At 52.4% G+C, this 18,382-nt stretch overlaps 2 protein-coding genes across 4 annotated transcripts in view; one reads left to right on the forward strand and one right to left on the reverse strand.

Moving 5' to 3' along the window:
• Positions 1-2,126: 2,126 nt before the first annotated feature.
• On the forward strand, positions 2,127-13,442 carry ADPRH (ADP-ribosylarginine hydrolase). 2 transcript variants are annotated; one of them, XM_032988241.2, is made up of 5 exons: positions 2,172-2,275; positions 2,571-2,637; positions 3,001-3,347; positions 10,851-11,211; positions 11,952-13,442. In XM_032988241.2, the coding sequence occupies exons 2-5, from the start codon at positions 2,612-2,614 to the stop codon at positions 12,337-12,339; spliced, it is 1,122 nt and encodes a 373-aa protein (XP_032844132.2). In that variant the 5' UTR covers positions 2,172-2,275; positions 2,571-2,611; the 3' UTR covers positions 12,340-13,442. The 2 variants fall into 2 exon arrangements, with proteins under 2 accessions (XP_042644541.1, XP_032844132.2); XM_042788607.1 differs by lacking the exon at positions 2,571-2,637 and having other exon boundaries at positions 2,127-2,275.
• A 268-nt stretch (positions 13,443-13,710) lies between these two features.
• The window catches only part of IGSF3 (immunoglobulin superfamily member 3), a 99,097-nt gene continuing 94,425 nt past the window's right edge, over positions 13,711-18,382 (reverse strand). For both annotated transcript variants that reach the window (XM_042788606.1, XM_042788605.1), the window contains 2 exons: positions 17,490-17,927; positions 13,711-16,736 (listed from right to left, as the gene is read on the reverse strand). In XM_042788606.1, coding sequence (XP_042644540.1) covers positions 16,486-16,736; positions 17,490-17,927 — 689 coding nt within the window. In that variant the 3' untranslated portion in view covers positions 13,711-16,485. The remainder of the gene's footprint in view (positions 16,737-17,489; positions 17,928-18,382) is intronic.

An 18,382-nucleotide genomic window follows, 5' to 3' on the forward strand; every position in this document is an offset into this window, starting at 1 on the left:
AAGCGCAACACGGTGAGTCTTTAACTCTTTGCATGGCTCAGCACCAAAAGGCCATCCTTGCAAAGGGGGAGCAACCGTGCCCGCCTCCTCACACTGTGGGGTGACTCAGAGCACCTCTGCCCTGCGCCATCTCGGAGCTGGAGGTGCTCCCTGACAGAAAGTGCTCTCCTCGCCCACCTCGTGGGAATCTCACAGGACTCTCACAAGGAGATCCCTCTGGGATCATTGCGTGCATTCAAGCCTGAAGACTGCTGCTCTCCCCACACGAAGTTTGCAGGCTCCTGATGATGGTTCCTGATGCTGGCTGTGAACGAGGAGCCCTCTATGTTTTTCTGTGACGTGTCTCAGATACACTTAACTGCATTGCATGTCTTGGTTTCAGTTTTTAGGAAGCTGAAACTGCTCAGGAACCAGGAACCAATGATAAGGTCCAAAGATTTCTGTGTTGAAGGCATTTTGTGCTGATGCAGTGGCGTTCGCCCATCTTCCTGTCCTTTTGGGAAACCCTGCAACTTCCCTCTCTCTGCTCCTTTGCCCTTCGGGCTGCAGCAGAACCTGTTCCTCACAGATAGCCAGCCAAAAGTGGGAGGGGTTTTCCCTCTTGCAGGCTCAAACCTTAGGAGAGAAAACCCCCACTTTGCTTTTAAGCACTGCGCTAACCTGAGTAAATTCAGAGTTGTTCTGTATAAAACAAAATGAAGCAGAGAAGCAGAAAAGGTCAGCAGGCACCGCTGGCAGTGCTGAGACACCAGCAGCTTCTTTTCCCACTTCCTTTTCTGTTACTATTTTCTCTACTAGATGCTTCTCAGTCTCCATGTTTGCAGCGGGGTGCAGAGGAGCAGCAGGCATCTCAATGGGCACGGCATGCCAAACCACCGCAGCCTCTGGGGCAGAGGCTCCCGCGCAGCCCTGTGCTCTCAGCTACCTGAAATCCCCCAGGGCCCTGCTTTGATCCCCCACTCTCACTTGCCCCTAAATTCCCCAGGGACTCTGTTCTGACCCTGTGCTACATTCATGATTGCCCTGAAATCCCCCAGGGTTGCAGCTTAAAAACTACCACTGCTTTCTCTCCTAGGGGGGGATTTTTTTTTTTTTTTTTTTTTTTTCCCTTCATGTAAGAGGTGCCGGTACCTTCTGGGGTGAACCGGGGCTCTGGAGACCTGGAGTGCGGCACATCAAAGTGACCACCGGTCAGTCAAAAGGTTTGGCCTCCGCAAAATGCAACCCCGGCCGTGCTCAACCTTGTTTCTTGCTCGTGCTTCCTGCTGCTGTCCCTTCCTTGCCCGTTCGCTAGGTGCTCTCAGCCGCTTCACCACCACCATCATTAAAAGTAAAGGATAAAGCAAGGCAATGGGACCACCAAGTGCCTCGAGGCGCAATGTAAAGCAGCACCACTGGACGCAGCAAAGATTGGCTCCGGTTTGGAAGAGGCTGGGGTCACCAGGGCCCTGAGCTGGGCCACGTCGGTGGCTGCGGGGAAAACCCTGACACATAACACCGAAGGACGGGGCAGGTGCGTAGGCAAAGACTCCCATTAAAGGCCGGAGGCTCTGCTCAGGCTGCAGCGAACGAATGCGGCAAGAAGCGGGGAAAGAAAAACGAAGGCTGGGGCAAGCCCCTGCCAAAGTTTCCCCCCGGCGCAGAGGCTGAGCGGGGCCCGCAGCCCCGGCCCTGCTCCCCCCGGCAGGCAGCTGCCCCGGCTGGGGCTCTGCCAGGAGCAGGGGGCTGCTTATGCAACTAGTGAACACTTTCAATAGAAAAAGCGGGGGGAAATACCGAAAGCGCCTTTCATTTTTACTTTTTTTTTTTTTTTTTTTTTTCCCTGTTGTTTGTTTAAATGAAATGAAATAGTTCATTTCCATGTGGTGACTTCATTCCCATGCAGCAGCTTCATTTCCGAGTTGACTGTTGTATACCCGCAGCGCAGCAATTAAGAGACAATCCAGAAAATGAAAGAAAACACCCGTCTCCCACCCCCCACCCCCCACCCCCGTTCTCTGGGCCCCGCGGCCCGGGGATCGAACCCTCCGGCCGGCAAGGAGGGGCCTGGCTCGCACCGCCCCGGGGGAGGGCGCGGCGGCCGGGCCTGAGGCGGGCACCGGGCACCGGGCACCGGCCGGGCCTGAGGCGTGAGGCGGGCACCGGGCACCGGGGGGGCCGGGCCTGAGGCGGGCACCGGGCACCGGCCGGGCCTGAGGCGGGCACCGGGCACCGGCCGGGCCGCGCCGATGTCCCCGGGGAGCCGCCGGCGGCCGCTGTTCGCAGGGCTGGCAGCGTAAGTACCCGCCGCGCCCGGGAAGAGGCCGCCTCGGCCGGCGGCGCGGATCCCCGGCTCGGCCTCGGCCGGCCGCGCTGCCCTTCCCCACCTCAGCTTCTCCCAAGCGGAAGGGCCTCGCCGTCAGGCAAACTCTGAGGAGGCGTGTGTTTTCTGTTGGGTTGTGGTTTTGGTTTTTTTTTTTTTTTTTTTCTGTGGGGTGGGGCATGGCTAACGGTAGCCGCTGGCTTTGCCAGCTCTGCCTGTACGAGCACCCCTGCCAAAGTGACCGAGCTCAGCCTTACGTTATCCCCAGGGTACAAGAACTGCCGGGAGCTGACCCCAACCTCCTTGCTCATGCTGTGGGCTGCACGCCCAAAGTGGTAAGCGTGGGTACGGTCACATAACCTGTACACATTTCTGCAGGCGAGCCCTTACTTTTCGGTTGTTGACCCGGCTACGACATGCAGCGTCGTCCTGAGCTGCCGCCGCTACCCAGGGAAGACATGGCCGGCTGGTCTGCCCGGGAGCTTTTGCATGCTTACCCACTGGTGGGCGTGAGTGGGCAGAGGTCCACAGGGAAGCAGGTCCTTTGAAAAAATATATCCTCTGAGGGAGACACAGGTGCTGGGCCAGGTATTCAGCCTGCTGGAGCTTAGCAGTAGAGGCTTGTACTGAACTGGGAAAGATTGTAATTTTAGTCTCCCTCTCTCTCTTTTTTTTTTTTTTTTTTTTTTTTTTAATAGGGTTTTCTGCATTGAAGCAGTCCTGGGGCAAAAATTGTGTCCTAAGGCGATGGAAAACTACGTGGCATCGATGGTGCTGAGCGCAGTTGGTGACACGCTAGGCTACTACAACGGGCAATGGGAGTTCCTGCAGAGCGGCCCAGCCATCCACAGGGAGCTGGCAGAGATGGGGGGACTTGGCAACTTCAGCATCCAAGGTTGGAAAGTCAGTGATGATACAGTGATGCACTTGGCCACGGCTGAAGCCCTGGTAGCTGCCGGGAAGAACCCAAGTTTAGCACATCTCTATTCCCTGATTGCAAAGAACTACAAGGAGTGCATGAATGACATGAAGGGCAGAGCTCCAGGTAACCCCTCTGTAACACTGTCTGGGTAGGGCTGTCCTCTCGCTCACGTCTCTCCCTTTCTTGCAGCTTGGAGCTGAGGCTGGGCCAGGCTCTGCTCTTGGCTGTTCATAGCATTAAATGTAGTTCATGTAAAGGCAAAAGTTTTCCACACTCAGTACCTGTTTCAGAACGAACTAAAGAGAACAGAATAAGGCAAGCTGAAGTGATTTGGGCTTCTCTGAATTAGATGAAAAACATTGTTTTGTCCATGTTCACAAACCATTCTTACAGGTGTGTTTGAGGCCTGGCCTTGAACTCAGGGGATATGTGTTGGCTTTTGTGCTGGGAATGCCTTTCCCTACACTCTGGATGAAAAACACAAACTCAACCATGTATAATGCACACCCTGAGATGCTGTGTTAAAGCAACACTTTTAAACAGAGAATTAATAGAGAACTTCGCATAATAACTGCAATAAATTATACATAAAATATATTTAAAGGCGCAAAGATACTTGCTTGGAATAATTAAGTTTATTAAACCCAAAGTCTGCTTTTAACTAGCTCCGCATGCCTGCTTTCTGTGACAGGGCAGTCAGGCCATAGTTGTCTTTTCTGAACCCTGTACCTCCATCATCTCTCTGTTCTCTGCATAGACACAGTGGTGCCAAGTTTGTGTGACAGGCAGTGGGGACTGGCAGTGTGTGGCAGTATTCAGGAGGGGCACCTTGACAGGCTGCAGCAGCCAAGCCATATACAACATATTCCTGTAGTTCCTACTTTACCCAGGCCTGATGTCCTGATTCTTCCATGTGGACCCCATTTCTCTCTGTGCTCCTGGCCCAGCCTCTTCTGGGTGCTTGAATTAATCTTAAATCGGAGCAACTGAGGCTGGGCCTCTACTGTGACTAGTGCAGGCAGGGTAAAGTGTCTAGGAAGCACTCATTCAGCAATCCTATGCAAAGTCTATACATCATAAGGAAATTGCCTAGACATCCCTATTTGGAGTGGCCAGAATATATCAAGAATGTTCTGGATTTACGTTAAATGTGGGAAAAGTCAAAGCATTTGACACCATCCTTCATGACATCCTTGTCTCTAAATTGGAGACATGGGATTGATGGATGGACCATTTGGTGGCTAAGGAATTGTCTGGATGGTCACACTCAAAGAGTTGCAGTCAGTGGCTCGCTGTCCAAGTGGAGAGTGGTGACGAGTGGTGTTCCTCAGGTGTCACTGTTGGGTTTGGTGCTGTTTAATATCTTTGTTGGTGAGACAGACAGTGGGACTGAGCGCACCCTCACCGAGTTTGCTGACCACACCAAGCTGTGCAGTGTGGTCGACACACTGGAGGGCAGGGATGCATCCAGAGGGACCCGGAGAGGCTGCAGAGGTGGGTCTGTGCAAATCTCATGAAGTGCATCGAGGCCAAGTGCAAGGTCCTGCACATGGGTCGGGGCAATCCCAAGCACAAACACAGGCTGGGCAATGAGTGGATTGAGAGCAGCCCTGGGGAGAAGGACTTGGGGGTGTTGGTTGATGAGAACCTCAGCATGACCCAGATGTGCGCTCGCAGCCCAGAAAGCCAACTGTGCCCTGGGCTGCATCAAGAGAAGCGTGGCCAGTGGTTCAAGGGAGGGGATTCTCCCCCTCTACTCTGCTCTCGTGAGATCCCACTGGGAGCACTGTGTCCAGCTCTGGGGCTGCCAGCATAACGAGGAAATGGACCTGCTCGAGCAGGTCCAGAGGAGGCCACGAAGATGACCAGGGGGCTGGAGCACCTCCCCTGTGAGGCCAGGCTGAGAGAGTTGGGGCTGTTCAGCCTGGAGAAGAGAAGGCTCCAGGGAGACCTTACAGCGGCCTGCCAGTGCTTAAAGGGGGCTGCAGGGAAGGTGGGGAGGGACTCTTTGTCAGGGGGTGTAGTGATAGGGCAAAGGGTAACAGTTTTAAACTGGAAAAGGGTAGATTTAGATTAGCTGTTAGGAAGAAATTCTTCCCTGTGAGGGTGGTGAGACACCGGCACAGGCTGCCCAGAGCAGCTGTGGCTGCCCCCTCCCTGGAAGGGTTCAAGGCCAGGTTGGACGGGGCTGGGAGCAACCTGGTCTGGGGGAAGGTGTCCCTGCCCCTGGCAGGGGGTTGGGGCTAGATGGTCTTTAAGGTCCCATCCAACCCAAACCATTCTATTTTGGGTTGATGATGAAATCTTGCATTGCTCTCTTGGAGCTGCTGAGCATAGTATGACAGAGGTGTGAATTTCCAGGATAAACCAGATTGGAAACTCAAGCAGGAATTTATTCTGCTTACCTTTCCACAGTGACTCCTACCCTTGTGTAAAGAGCTAAAATATCAGTATTCTTTAACACAGATAGTCTCAGTTGTTGGAGTAGGCTAATTAATAAAATATTTAGGAAGGGGTAACGATGCTTGCCAGGATTATATTTCCAAGAGACTAACTGCTGTTTGGGTAAAGGAGCATCTTGTAGTTCCTCCAGCTGATGGGGTCTGTCAAGGTGGACTAATCACAGCTGGCAGTGAGACAGCACCTGGAAGTTATTTTTGCCTCCGCTATCTAAGCTTGGTGACTAAAACAATTAGTTTTTGAGATGAAAAGGAGAAGATTCTAAAATTTAAATGTTAGTAATTAATATCTAAGGATAATAGCACACCTGCTGCAGTCCTTCTGTGAGTAACTGAGCTTCAATATGCCCAAAAGCAGTTCTCATTTGGAAGTGAGTAAGTTTAAATTAAATTTGCTATGGACACTAATTGGAGTAGACAAGGAAAGGTCAAGTTATCAAGCTAAACAAAGAAATGCATCTTCTTTAGTGGGTCCATGGACACTTCACCTCATAAAATTTTGAGGCAAGTGGGGGAAGTAATGTGGAAAAAGATGGAAGTCTGTTGGGAATCTTCTTGAAACAACGTTCTGGAGTGCTCCTGCTGCAGCCACAGGAAAGGCACTCGGCTCTGAGAGCTTAAATCCTGACACTTAACAGTTTAATGCCCACTGACATGCTACCAAAGGGAATACCTAATCCATATCGTGAAAAGCTGTCTGCAGTCTAGAGCCTCTGTGCCATATTGATGAATCCTAATGGTAGAAGTTGTATGTCGTTAGCTTCTTCCGGCAGTTCAGAGTAAATGGATTTTAACTGAGAACATAACCCAAGGTCTCTTTGGGCCAAAGTCACAGGGGAATTGCAGCCCTTAAGGCTGAGAATGGAAAGTTGCTGCTACAACTTTCACCCAGAAGAGAAGAGATTCCCCCAGAACAGTGGGGGAAAGTCACATTGCTCGCCCACACAAGGGAGTCCAGACCTGAAAACCAAAACCGGCAGTAACAAAGGGATTCCCACACTGTTATGAGTCATCAGAAGGCCACGCCAGGGTCCCTCAAGTGTGTTGCCCCAGGAGAGAACTCATTGTACTAATTCAATGACAAGTTAATCCTTACATCCATTATTGCTATTTGTGATGTGCCACAGTCCCAAATTCATTGTTCTTTGCAGATAACGAAGCCAATGAATTAAGTGACACAAGTATAGACATATTTCTTTTTTCATGGTACAACTATATGTGCCTCCACAGCTCTCCAGGAAACCTGCTTCAAAACTGTCTTTCGCTCTAAGTCCTCCCTGTGGAATTATTTACCACTATGTGGTTGTTTTAACTCACCTTTTTTAATATGCATTGATTGATCCCAAACAGCATGCCTGTGCTCATGAAGAGACTAAATAAATGGAATGGAAGTTTATTCAAGAAATAGCATCCAGTTGTACTTGAAACTTTTTCAGGTTGTCTTTCTTCACACACTGCTCCTTGCTCGTATTTCTTCTTTCCTTAGACCAGTATCCTCCTCGGGTTACTTTTAGTTTGTTACTGTTAGTACAAAGGATTCCTAACCAGGATTTGGTGGTTTTCCAAAACAGAATTTCCTGATTCAAAAACTCCTACAGCGCTTTTTTTTTAAAACCTGTTTTTTTAAAAAAAGACCTGGCAACCTGATTTCAGCTTAGTCTTCCTAAATCGGCTTTCAAATGTTTGAATGTTTTAACTGTTTAAAAGCATGAGGATAATACTCGTAATACTTCATAAATCACAAGAATCTTAGCTGTTGTATACTGGTTTGTTTTACACATTTTTTTCCATTTACAGGTTATCAGTAGTCATCTCCTAAAGTAGTATGTGCAGGCTTAAAGCTGCAAGCAAATTGTATTGCAAAATAACCAGTCTTTCTTTACAAGTTAAGCCTTGTCATTTGCCTCATTTCCTTTTGACTACACTTAATGCAAGAACAATTGCACTTTTTATCAAGAACTGAGTTGCCTGGTCTCAACCTGCCCAAACATGTCCTGAAGAAGTAAGTTTCTCACAGTTCCAGCAAGATTACAGAGTTCGTTTTGCTTTTGTTATGCAGATTTTGATTTTAAGCTACTCTAGTACCTTTGCTCTCTCCCCTTCCCCTTGTCTTCCTGGCAGAAGGACTGTTTTACCAGGAACATATGAATAGGTTAGTTGGCACAGTTTTTAAAAACATGGCTTTGTTTGACAGGTTCTTTTTAGTGTCCTGTTACAGGTCATGAGTGCAGTGCTTAGCATAATTAGATTTTTGAAAAAAGTGCCTCAGTTTTCTGTTAATCATCATAAAACTGGAAATTATACCGATATCCTTCTTAACGATTTTGATACGTAGCAGCCAGCACTGAATTAATAAACTACATGTAAAGCAGATCTAGAGGCCTGAACATGTTCCCACTTTGAGACGTCACAGAAAACAAACTCCCAGGCAGTGCTGTTAGAGGTCGGTGGCTGTCGGTCCCGGCAGAGCCTGGTGCTGCCCACACCCAACTCTCTGCCTACTGCTTCTTCCAGCGGAGAAACACGGCCCTGCAGTGTTCACTCTGTAAATCACCGGGAAGCAGGAGGTGTGAGGAACATCTGGGCTGACCCAGGGCTTGTCCGGCTGCCTGGCACCGCAAAACCTGCAGGTCTCATCTCCTGGGCCGGGTGTGACGGTGGTGTCACACGCGCGGTTGGTGTGCCGGCACAGCAGGCATGGATGAGGCCGGTGAAATTGCAGGTCTGGTTGGTGCCCGGGACACGCTGCGGGGAATCCAGGAGAGCTAACGGGGCCTGACGCCATGGGCTGCGCCGATCAGCAGCCTGTCTTTTCTGAGGGGGGGGGGGGGGAAGACTTGCATAGGCCATTTCCATTCTCAGCGTTGATTTCAGCTGGCAGGCTCGCGGGGCAGAGCCCCGACAGCCACAGGACGGAGCGGCTTTTCCGGTTTGAAACTGCCGTTCACGGGGAGCTGGCCTGCCCGTTCACACTGCACAGGGGGCTGTATCCTGGCTGAGCGAACAAGCCTCGAATGTAACAACCCTGTTAGAAAAGAAAGACGCTACAGACACTTAGACCAGCACGTGACCTTACGCCTGACAGCGGCCAGCCATTATTTATTTTTAGCGAATGTCCAGAAGCCAATCATAAAGCTGTGCTTGGGCATGGAGTTATTTCAGTTGCAAGGCTGCTGTAAATGCCACGTGCAGGTAAAATAGACTGCCGTGTGCCAAATCCTGCTGCCAGGCGTATACATGAAAATGCAGAAGTGAAGAGCTCTGCAGAGTAGTACTTGGTGCAGTGCCTGGCTGTGATTAGCAACGTCCCAGATCATGGTGATTGAATTGCACCAAAGGTAGTTGAATTGTGGAGCTAGGTGAACTTTCTCGACCAGGCTTCTTCCTTGCTACTCTATTCTATTTAGTTTGACTTTCAAAGTAACGGAGCATCTGCAAGTTTATCAGCTACCTGTCCCAGTTAGGCAGCAGGGTACAGGAGTAATGGTCTAACTTCAGGTCTGTGACCATGCCAACTGCTGCTATTACCCTGTGTGTCTGAGAGAGGACTGGGCATGCTGTGGTTAGGAAAAGACTAGTCTTTTAAGAGTCCACTTTTGCCGTTGTCCAACACATTAACGCTTAAATTAAGCTGCTTGAAATCTGCCCTTGATTTATCCTTCTGCTGGAAAAGAAGTGTTTCAGATTTGGTCAAAAGAGAAGACTAGGTGAAAAAAGGCAAAGTAGAAGGGAAGCAAAGCTAATTTAATGTTTCAAACCTGTTCCCTCTTCCTTGCACACAAGCATTTGGACTTGGTGCTCAAAACATGTTTCACAGTCTTGGCTGGAGAAGCTGGCCTGGGCTCTGAAATTTGGATGTGTTTGTGCAGATGGCTTTATTCTATGAGTGTGCTGGACTAACAAGTGAGTTTCTGAAGAAGCAGCACTGGAAGAAGCAGAGTAATTTCTTTCAAAAGTAAATAGCAGAACTATGAAAGACATGGAGGTGGGCAAGGAAGAGTTATGGTGTGGCTTCCCACCTGAAGAGAGGCAAAGTTGGACTAGTGTGTCAGCTCAGAGCGGGAGAAAACTGAGGAAGAGGGACAAAGTATATACAGTCTTGAACAGAGTTGAGCCTGAAAAGTCATTATTTCTTGTAAGAATTAGAGGGAAATCTAAGGAAATTGTCAAATGGTGGTTTAAAACAAAAGAAAATGCGTAACAAAATCATGGCTGTGGTTACCATGGGATGTTGAAGGAGTCTGAAGGCATGCATGGGCTCAAGCTAAGGAGACCAGTTCATGGTGGCTAGGTCGGCTGGGGCTTATTGACCATCTTCTGACTCGAGCAGGCTGTGCTCCTCTGTCTGCGGGAAGCCAGGCAGGTCTTCCTGGGGAAACACTGTACTTGCCTCGTTTTTTGTAGTCTTTCCGTAGTTATCAGTTAGCGGCTGTGTTTGGGGATGAGCTACTGGGCTGGAGAAACCGCTGGTCTCACCTGGTGCAGCTGCTCTTCAGGTTACTGGAGTACAGTAAATCCAGTTACGCCGGCCGTGTTGCGGTGAGGGAGATGCTGCAGGCGTTGCTTTCTGACAAACTTAAACTGCAGCAAGGGGGATCTGGAAAACATTTCCCATCAGTGAGGCAATGGGAAAGATTCCTGTGGAGTTTGTGGGGTCTCGGCCTTTAAAAGGCCCTGTAAAGAGGCTAAACAAATAAAAAAAGCAGAGGTGCTTAGTGGGGCCTTGGGTCAGGGATCCTCCAAACCTCGTTTCTATTTATATATATCTATCTAGATATATATGTACATAATATACCTGATATATATAGCGTGTATGTTTTATAGATAAGTTATTAAATAAATAACGTTAAATGTAAATATAAACAATCTAAATAAATCAGCAGTGGAGTGTTTCTTACCCCTCTAGACTTTTAAATTGTTTTCACAAGCAGGAATTATCAGGTCTGCTTGGGAGTATGCAGGACGCACTGGCAATTTCAGGCAGGGTATGTGTGTGAGGCAGGCAACTGATGTTTTTAAAGGGAAGCTCAAATCTCTTAGGCAGAGCAGTGCTTCCTTCCCCACTACCTTGCCTGTCTTCCCTTGATGCCCAAGCTACGTGACGCTGTCTCCTACTGATGTCCGCTTCTGTTTCTTTTCTTTGTGGGGCTCGGCCGCTCCTGTCCAGGTGCCACGTGTCAGGAGAACGCGCTGAAGCTGGATGGGGGGCGGCCGGACGGCTGGAGGATCCCGTTCAGCCCCCGGGCGGGAGGCTGCGGGGCCGCCATGCGCTCCATGTGCATCGGGCTGCGTTTCTGCCGCCCCGCTGAGCTGGACACCCTGGTGCGAGTCAGCATCGAGAGCGGCCGGATGACCCACCACCACCCCACCGGCTACCTGGGGTCCCTGGCTTCGGCCCTCTTCACGGCTTTCGCTGTGAACGGCGTGCCCCCCCCGGCCTGGGGGAAGGGGCTGCTGGAGGTGCTGCCACGGGCGAAGGCCTACGTGCGGGACGCCGGCTTCTTCGTGGAGGAGAACATGGGGCAATGGTGAGCCGCACTCCTAGCACCCGGTTTTGTTATTAAAATAAACCTCACGTAGGAGAGAGCGAGCTCTGTTTATGCTTAAGCTTCAGTAATCACATTATGGTAAACTCCCAGAGCAGCACATGCCTGCTGTGGGATCGAATCCATTCAGAAAGTCTCTGAAGTCCACTTCAAAAAAAAAAAAAAAAAAGGCAGGTCGTGTATGGGTCATGTAGTTGTGACATTTTTTGGCTCCAGTACGGGGTAGCTAGACTTGTCATCTCAAGCAACCATGATCTGATGAAAGATGGGAAGCAGGGCTGGGGAACAGCACCAGGCTGAGGGCTGAGCTCACTTTGAAAGTTATAACCAAATCTGGCTGCAGATTCGGCGCGGCTCTGTGCGCAGGGACGCGCACAGCCAGGGGTGGAGGTGCTCTGAATCTGGGAGGATGACTCAGTTCTCGCTCTGAGCCTCTGAATCCTGCGTGGCGCAACAGCAGCAGGTGCTGGGCTGCCTTCTCCCACGTGGCTGGAGGGAGGGGAAATCTAACTCCCTGACACGCGTTCCTTGTGCCTCTTACTGTAAATCATGTCCTTCGTTTGACAAAGGGGGGATGCCTGCCATTTCGCCGAGCCATTGCTCCGGGCTCTTGACGTGGCATGTTTTCAGCTGGCGCTGGGCGGGCCTGCGGGGAGCTCGGGTCCCTGCTTCTGCGGCGGGAGGTCTCTGACAGCTCCTCCGTCCCGTCTCCCGTTTTGCAGGCATTACTTTGAAGAGCAATGGGAAAAATACCTGGTGGAGAGAGGCCTGTCGGATGGGGTCTCGCCCCCCACCTTCCCCCCCAAGTACGGCGTGGAGGAGAGAGACTCGTTCTACACCTCCCTCAGCTACGACGGCTGGGGGGGCAGCAGCGGGCACGACGCCCCCATGATCGCTTACGACGCGCTGCTGGGCGCGGGGGACTCCTGGGCAGAGCTGGCTCACCGCGCGTTCTTCCACGGGGGCGACAGCGACTCCACCGCCGCCATCGCGGCCTGCTGGTGGGGGGCCCTGCATGGCTTCCGGGGGGTCCACGCCTCCCTCTACGCCCACCTGGAGTACAGGGACCGCCTGGAGCAGGTGGCCAAGGGCTTGTACAACATGGCCTAGGCGGGGCGGGGGGTGGCAGGGCCCCCCCAGGGGCGCACTGACCCTCTTCCCCCCCCCCCCCCCCCCCCCCCCTCAATGTTTTGCACGAACTCTGTTTGCGAACCCGCCGGATTGAAGCGCGCGAGAGCCAGGCCTGCTTTTTCTGTTTGTCTGTGTCGGCTTCGGTGGGCGGGCCATTTTGGAGCGAGCAGCTTGGGGCTTGTGGGCGTAGGGAAGCAGCGGCGAGGGGGTTTGATGGAAGCACGCAACGGTGCCTCGAGCAGCCAAGCCCCGAGACATCCCTCCTCCGCTGCGCCGCGGCGGCCGCGCGTCGTGCCGTCCTCAGGGGGAGCGGGAGCCACGCTCCAGCAGCAGGGCGGGCAGCAGAACCCACTCAGGCCGCCCCAAACCAGGGTCCTGCCCGTAGGAGCACGCCAGAGGGGGCCAGGGGTGCGCACCCAGAGGCGCCCCCCTGGCAAACCCGCGGTGGCTAGCCCACACTCGCTGCCTGGTACTGTCAAGGGGCAGTGCTGGGGACACCACTTGCCGTCTAGCACTGAGCAGCTGTGGAGCTGAAACCTCCGCTCCTTAGCACAGAGACTGTAGCCCAGGAGAGCCTACTGGGGGCAGCGGGCAAACTGCCAGTTGTGTCTGGGGACAACAGTTTTCTCACACAATTATTTCAGCGGAGGGTATTTTTTTGTTTTAAATGATTTTTGGGGAAAAAAAAACAACAACAAACCCAACCTTAACAGCTGTGTTAGCAGTGCATTTTGCACAATTTCACAGCGCTTTTGCTATACAGGTAAGAAGGTATCCCACTACTTCCCTATTTCAATTTATGTGGGAGTTCAAGACTACTGACCAAACCCTTACTAAAGGTAAAAATGCGAGTAATGAGCTTAACAGGCTGCATTTTACATCAACTTAAGCAACTTCTGTAGTGAATTATATTATTCTGCTTACATCAAGGTTACTAAAGGATATTTGCTTAACATTTGTTATCGATAATTCTATAAAATGTGGTTTTTCTTCAAACCCAGACTATGGAACAGCAAAGTACTTAATACTGTCAGAGCAATTTCAAAAATGGTGTATCCCATTCAATAAAGAGCCCTGACACATCTCTCTTTCAATGTTATATTCTATTATGGGATGAATTAAGGGATGGGAGAAGTATGAACAGTCAGAGGGTGCAGGGTGTCTGCAAGCTCCAGCCCACGAGAGAGAGATGCGCTACCAGGGTGGGAGGAGAGGTAATGGATCAGGGAACAGGGGTGGTGGGAGAGGGAGAGGCTGCCTAAAAAGGGGAGTTCAGCACACCTTTATGCCGGGAGTGCGCATAAAGGCATAATGAAAGCCCAAATCTGACAAAAACCAGCAGCAATAGGATTCACAATTTCAACACGGTTTACTACAGCTCTCAGGTGTGTTGTATAAAACATGTTTTAGTGCAACATAGTACAAAGGTTTGTGGTTTTTTTTTTGTTTTTTTTTTTGTTTTTTTTTTTTTTTTTTAAAAAAACCCAAACATTTTTCCACATCATGCATGGATAGGGATATCTCTCTTCTTGGGTTCATTACAGAAAGTAGACAGCAGAGAGAGTGGTTTGAAAAGCTTCGTGTTAAAACTCATTACAGGAAGAGTCTGCCTTATAAAAACAGAAGTTTGAGGCTGGGCAACACACTGCCAGCGCAATGGAGAAATGTCACCAGCAAGGTTCCTTCAGGGACCACCGTGGGAGCCGCTTCCCGGGAAAGCCCAGGCTCAGAGCAGGAACCACAGGGCTCAGAGCAGGATCCCGTTCCGGCCGGGGGGACGGGGCTGTGGGGCAGCCCCCCAGGAGAGCCCTGCGCCGGGGCAGACAGGCTGGCGAGGAGGAGCGTGGCTTGGACACAGAGCAGCGCTCTCCCAGGGAAGAGGCGCTCCTGGTGACTTCGTTTTCTTTTTTTCCGTTAAAGCTGAAATGAGCTGCAGTTCCTGCCCGGGAGCAGTATGTACAGGAGATACTACATTTCCGAAACAATACCCACTGGCTGCAGCTGCTGCTGTTTGCGCCTCGGTTCTTCATTTCCACTCACTTCTCATCCCACTCCTCTCTTTGCAGACGCCTCATCCAGAAAGGGAAGACAAGTGTGTGGGTGTGCGATACATACATATATAGGGGTGTGATATTACGCATATGCTGGGGCCAGTAAGCAGTTACGTCTCGAGGAGGCAGACTTCACAGAGGGATGAGTGAAATTTGGGCTTCCCAGCAGAAGAAGAAACCAATGCCATTCTGGTGGAGGAGCAGAGGCGGCTGACTTGGAATGCCCTGGCACGGGATGGTCCGTGGCCACGTGGGTCCTCTCCCAGCTGGGAGAGAGGATGCGCGGTGCAGATCTCCCGTCCGAGGCTTCACCACCTCTGAAACATCAAGGCATCAGGGTCTAACCTACTAATGCTACAGAGCATCTGTTGAGGTCCCCTTCTCTTCACAAAGAGCAGTCCGACCCTCCCGAAGAGGACAACGGCTGTGGGTATGGCACCTCTCACACGCGAGGCAGGGGGGGGTCTTGCAGCTTGCGCCCGTCTGCCCCGGCTGGCTTCAGCTAAGCTTCAAAAAATAAATGGCCGGATTTGCCAGGAAGACATCAAGGAAGACAACAAAAGGCCATTTTTGGCAAACATTTTCTTCCGCCGGACATAACGCTTAGGGCGTATGGGGGAGGAGGCGGTTTCCTCCACAGGACAGGGCAGGGGTACTTGGCATTACGGGGTACGGGAGCTCAGGTGCCCCACGTGGCGAGAGCCCTGGTTTGGTTCATGAGAGCCATATCTTTCACAGAAAGAACAGCATTTCCTGCCACAGCGACTGCCTATGACAAGAGCAGGTGACTGCCAGAAGGGGAAGCTTATGGAGAAATGTTTTCTCCTCCTAAAGCCCCAGAAACGAAAAACGGCAGATGCACATGCAAGTGCAGGGGAAGATTTCTCTTGGCCCAAGGGGACAGGGAAGCCCCCAGGGTGCCGATGCGGTGCAGGCTCCTTGCCTCGTCCAAGCTCGCGCTGGGAAGTAGTGCAAGCTGCAGGGAAACTCGTGACACGTGGTGGTTAATCGCATGTCCCCGCTGCGTGGCATGGCTGCAGCTGGGCTCCTGCAGGACGAACCATCCAGGGGCCGTGAACCCAACTGTGGAGCTTCCCCGTTCCCCCTTCCTAGAGTCATTACTTTGGTCATGTTGAAGTCTTCAGAGACTGGATTCAGCCACCCATCCCCAGGTGACTGGGGCACGGAGGGGACCCCCCTAGCCAGAGGTGGCAGCGTGGACACCAGGGGGGAGCACGACTCTGGTAAGCTGGACCGTACCAGGACCCTCTTTGCTACCAACAAAGTCAAGGCTTTCAGGTGTCCTCCTTCCACTCCCCTCCTTCAGTTCCTGGAGACAAACTAAATTGCTTTTGTCCTGACTGCAAGCACACTGAATATTCAGTCTCTCCAAGACCTGGGAATGCTCCCAAAAGGTGAATTGCTCCCTCCTGAGAGGGCAGTAAGATGGAGGCAAGAAGATGCTGAGGCTACAGCCAGTCTTTGAGATGGACCTCCCGATAGCTCAGCTAACCCCTCTGGAGGTGGACCTGGCTGTGTCTGTTTTGGTAGAGGGAGGAGCTAGCTCAGCACGCCTTGGGAAAAGATCTTCTTCACCGTGGCACCGAGTCTGAGGAGGACAACCAGTCTGTTTTGGAAAACATACACATTTACTTCCAAAGAGATCGTCCCAGGACCAAACGCCCCCTGGGAACTCCTCACTGTGTGGAGGGCAAGGAAAAGCCTACAGTTCTTTGAGTGACTGAAAAAGAAACGACAACAAAAAAGTAACGGCCCAAAAGACAGCAACTGATGGGAACAAAATTAATCCGAGAGGAACGTCTGCTATGTACAGCAAGCGCAGGGACCCTCTGTCCGTTGGGGTGAGGGGGTGCATTCCCACAGGCGCTGGAGGAAGCCGCGGGCCTTCCCGTCCCTGCCGGCTGGGCGCTCCGCAGGGCTCAGCCGCCGCGTCGGAGCACAGACACGGAAACAAATGAAACAAGAACAACAAAACCCACTCTGTTCCTTAGGGTTCCCGGTGTGTCTCTGCTTCTCTCTCTCTCTGCGCGTCCCCCCGGGCGCCTCTGCCTCTTTAGTCTATGGTTCCCGGGTGGATGCTGAGGACCGGCGGCTCTAGGCAAGTGGGAGAGTAGTTGAGGTGAGGCTCTTTGATCCACAGCAAGGGGACCCCATTCTTGCCCTCCGAGTTCTTGCTGGAGTTTCGGCTCTTGAACCGCACCAGGAGGATGGTGATGATCAAGATGCCAAAGATAGGGAAGGGGTAGAAGAACACAAAGTAGAAGAGGGCGTCGTTGGAGCAGATGACAGACTGCAGGGTGGAGCCTGGAAAGAGACACAGAGCGGTCACGTTTCACGGCTTCTCTGCAGCGCAGGACCTACAGACTTCTTCAGAAGCACAAAACCCCAAATGCTTATTAATCTGTGTCAGTGCAGGAGGTGGGGCTCTGAGAAAAATACCAATATGGGAAAACAGCAGCAGAAGAAAGGGCATGTTTTGGCTTTATCCCCCCGAGAGTTTCACGACTGCTTCAGAGAGTCCTCCCTGGTGCAGATTTTATGGTATCTTAAAAAAGTGGGGAGCCTCACAAAGTGTTGCTTCCCTCAGTGATGGTACACAGAGGCAGCACCCCAGCGTACCTCCCTTAAGGGCCCACAAAACTCTCATGAACTCAGTTATCTCTGGGGCCTCTGAACCATCCAGCAGCTTCAAGAGTTGCTGGGAGGAGATCCTTGTGCCACAGCCTGCACCCTTGCGCAGAACTAAGCCAAATTCCAGGGTGTTTCCCAAAGGGAAGGGTTAAAGCCCAGTGGGTGGGCAACGCCTGCCCCCACTGACTTGAGGCACAGCAGGCAGTAAGTGCTGCGGGGCAGGCAGCCCCAGGACAGAGCTAAATGCAGTGCGGATGCTCAAGCCCAAGAAGAGCTGATGGGAAAAGCACCGGCACCACACAGCCTTGCCCCGGTGCAGGGGGCACCCAGTCCCACTCACCCCGTGGCCTTTTTACCGTGGCTGAACCGAGGACGCAGGGGATGCCAGGGCCGTGCCCCCCCGGGAGGGTTGTTGCCTCTTCTCACCTGCATCCTGCACGTGAACGGCGACCGTCCCCGACTCCTCCTCCGCCAGCCGGTACCACAGGCCACTGGGGTCCGCCAGCCACTCCTCCACGCGGCACGAGTAGTTGCCCGTGTCGGCACCGCCGGCCTGCAGCACCGTCAGCCGGAAAAGCACCGCCGACAGCTTCTGGAAGCGCAGGCGGCCCTCCCAGCGCCCGGCCTCGGGGCTGAAGACGGCGTCGGGGCCCACGCTCAGCACCGCCTCCCTCTCCTCCTCCTCCTCCTCCTCCTCCTCCTCCTCTGCGCGGCCGCCCGCCTCTTTGGCCCGCAGGTTGTACCACGTCACTGCGAAGTGGGACTCTGGGCTGGAGCGGGACAGGATGCTGCAGTCCAGCGGGAAGGACTCCTTCTCCTGCACCGTGAGGTTGGCGGTGGCTGTGTCCACCTGCAAGGTGGGATCTGAGATGACAGGAAGGGAGAGGTGAGCAGCGAGCAGAACGGCATCAGCAAAGCCACCCTGCCCTGGTGCAAACTCCAGCGCTGGGCGCGATCCAAGCAAAACCCAAAGGCTCGACGCAGCCTGCCAAGTCCCACAGGTCCCTCTGTGGTCAACCCCCCAGGCACAGCACCCTCGCCTCACCGCGCTACCGCCCTGCCCACGCAGAGCCTCACACCGACTAACGGGCGGGCGTGTGAGAGGAGAGAGCTGCTGCAGCTCATCCAGACGCACTACAAGAACACGTCAGGGAGGCACCGAGGTTTGGTGCGTGTGCTGAGGAGCAACGTACTACTACTCCCCAGCTCCCGGTGTGAAGAGCATTGCGCTCCATGCTTATTTTTTAGTTCTTTGAGAGCACTCAAAGGACTTGAAAATCAGCATGACAGAACAGGAGAGGATTTTTTCCAGCAATTTG

This window comes from Tyto alba, unplaced genomic scaffold (assembly GCF_018691265.1).
Source record: "Tyto alba isolate M040663 unplaced genomic scaffold, T.alba_DEE_v4.0 Super-Scaffold_14, whole genome shotgun sequence".
Lineage (NCBI taxonomy): Eukaryota > Metazoa > Chordata > Aves > Strigiformes > Tytonidae > Tyto > Tyto alba.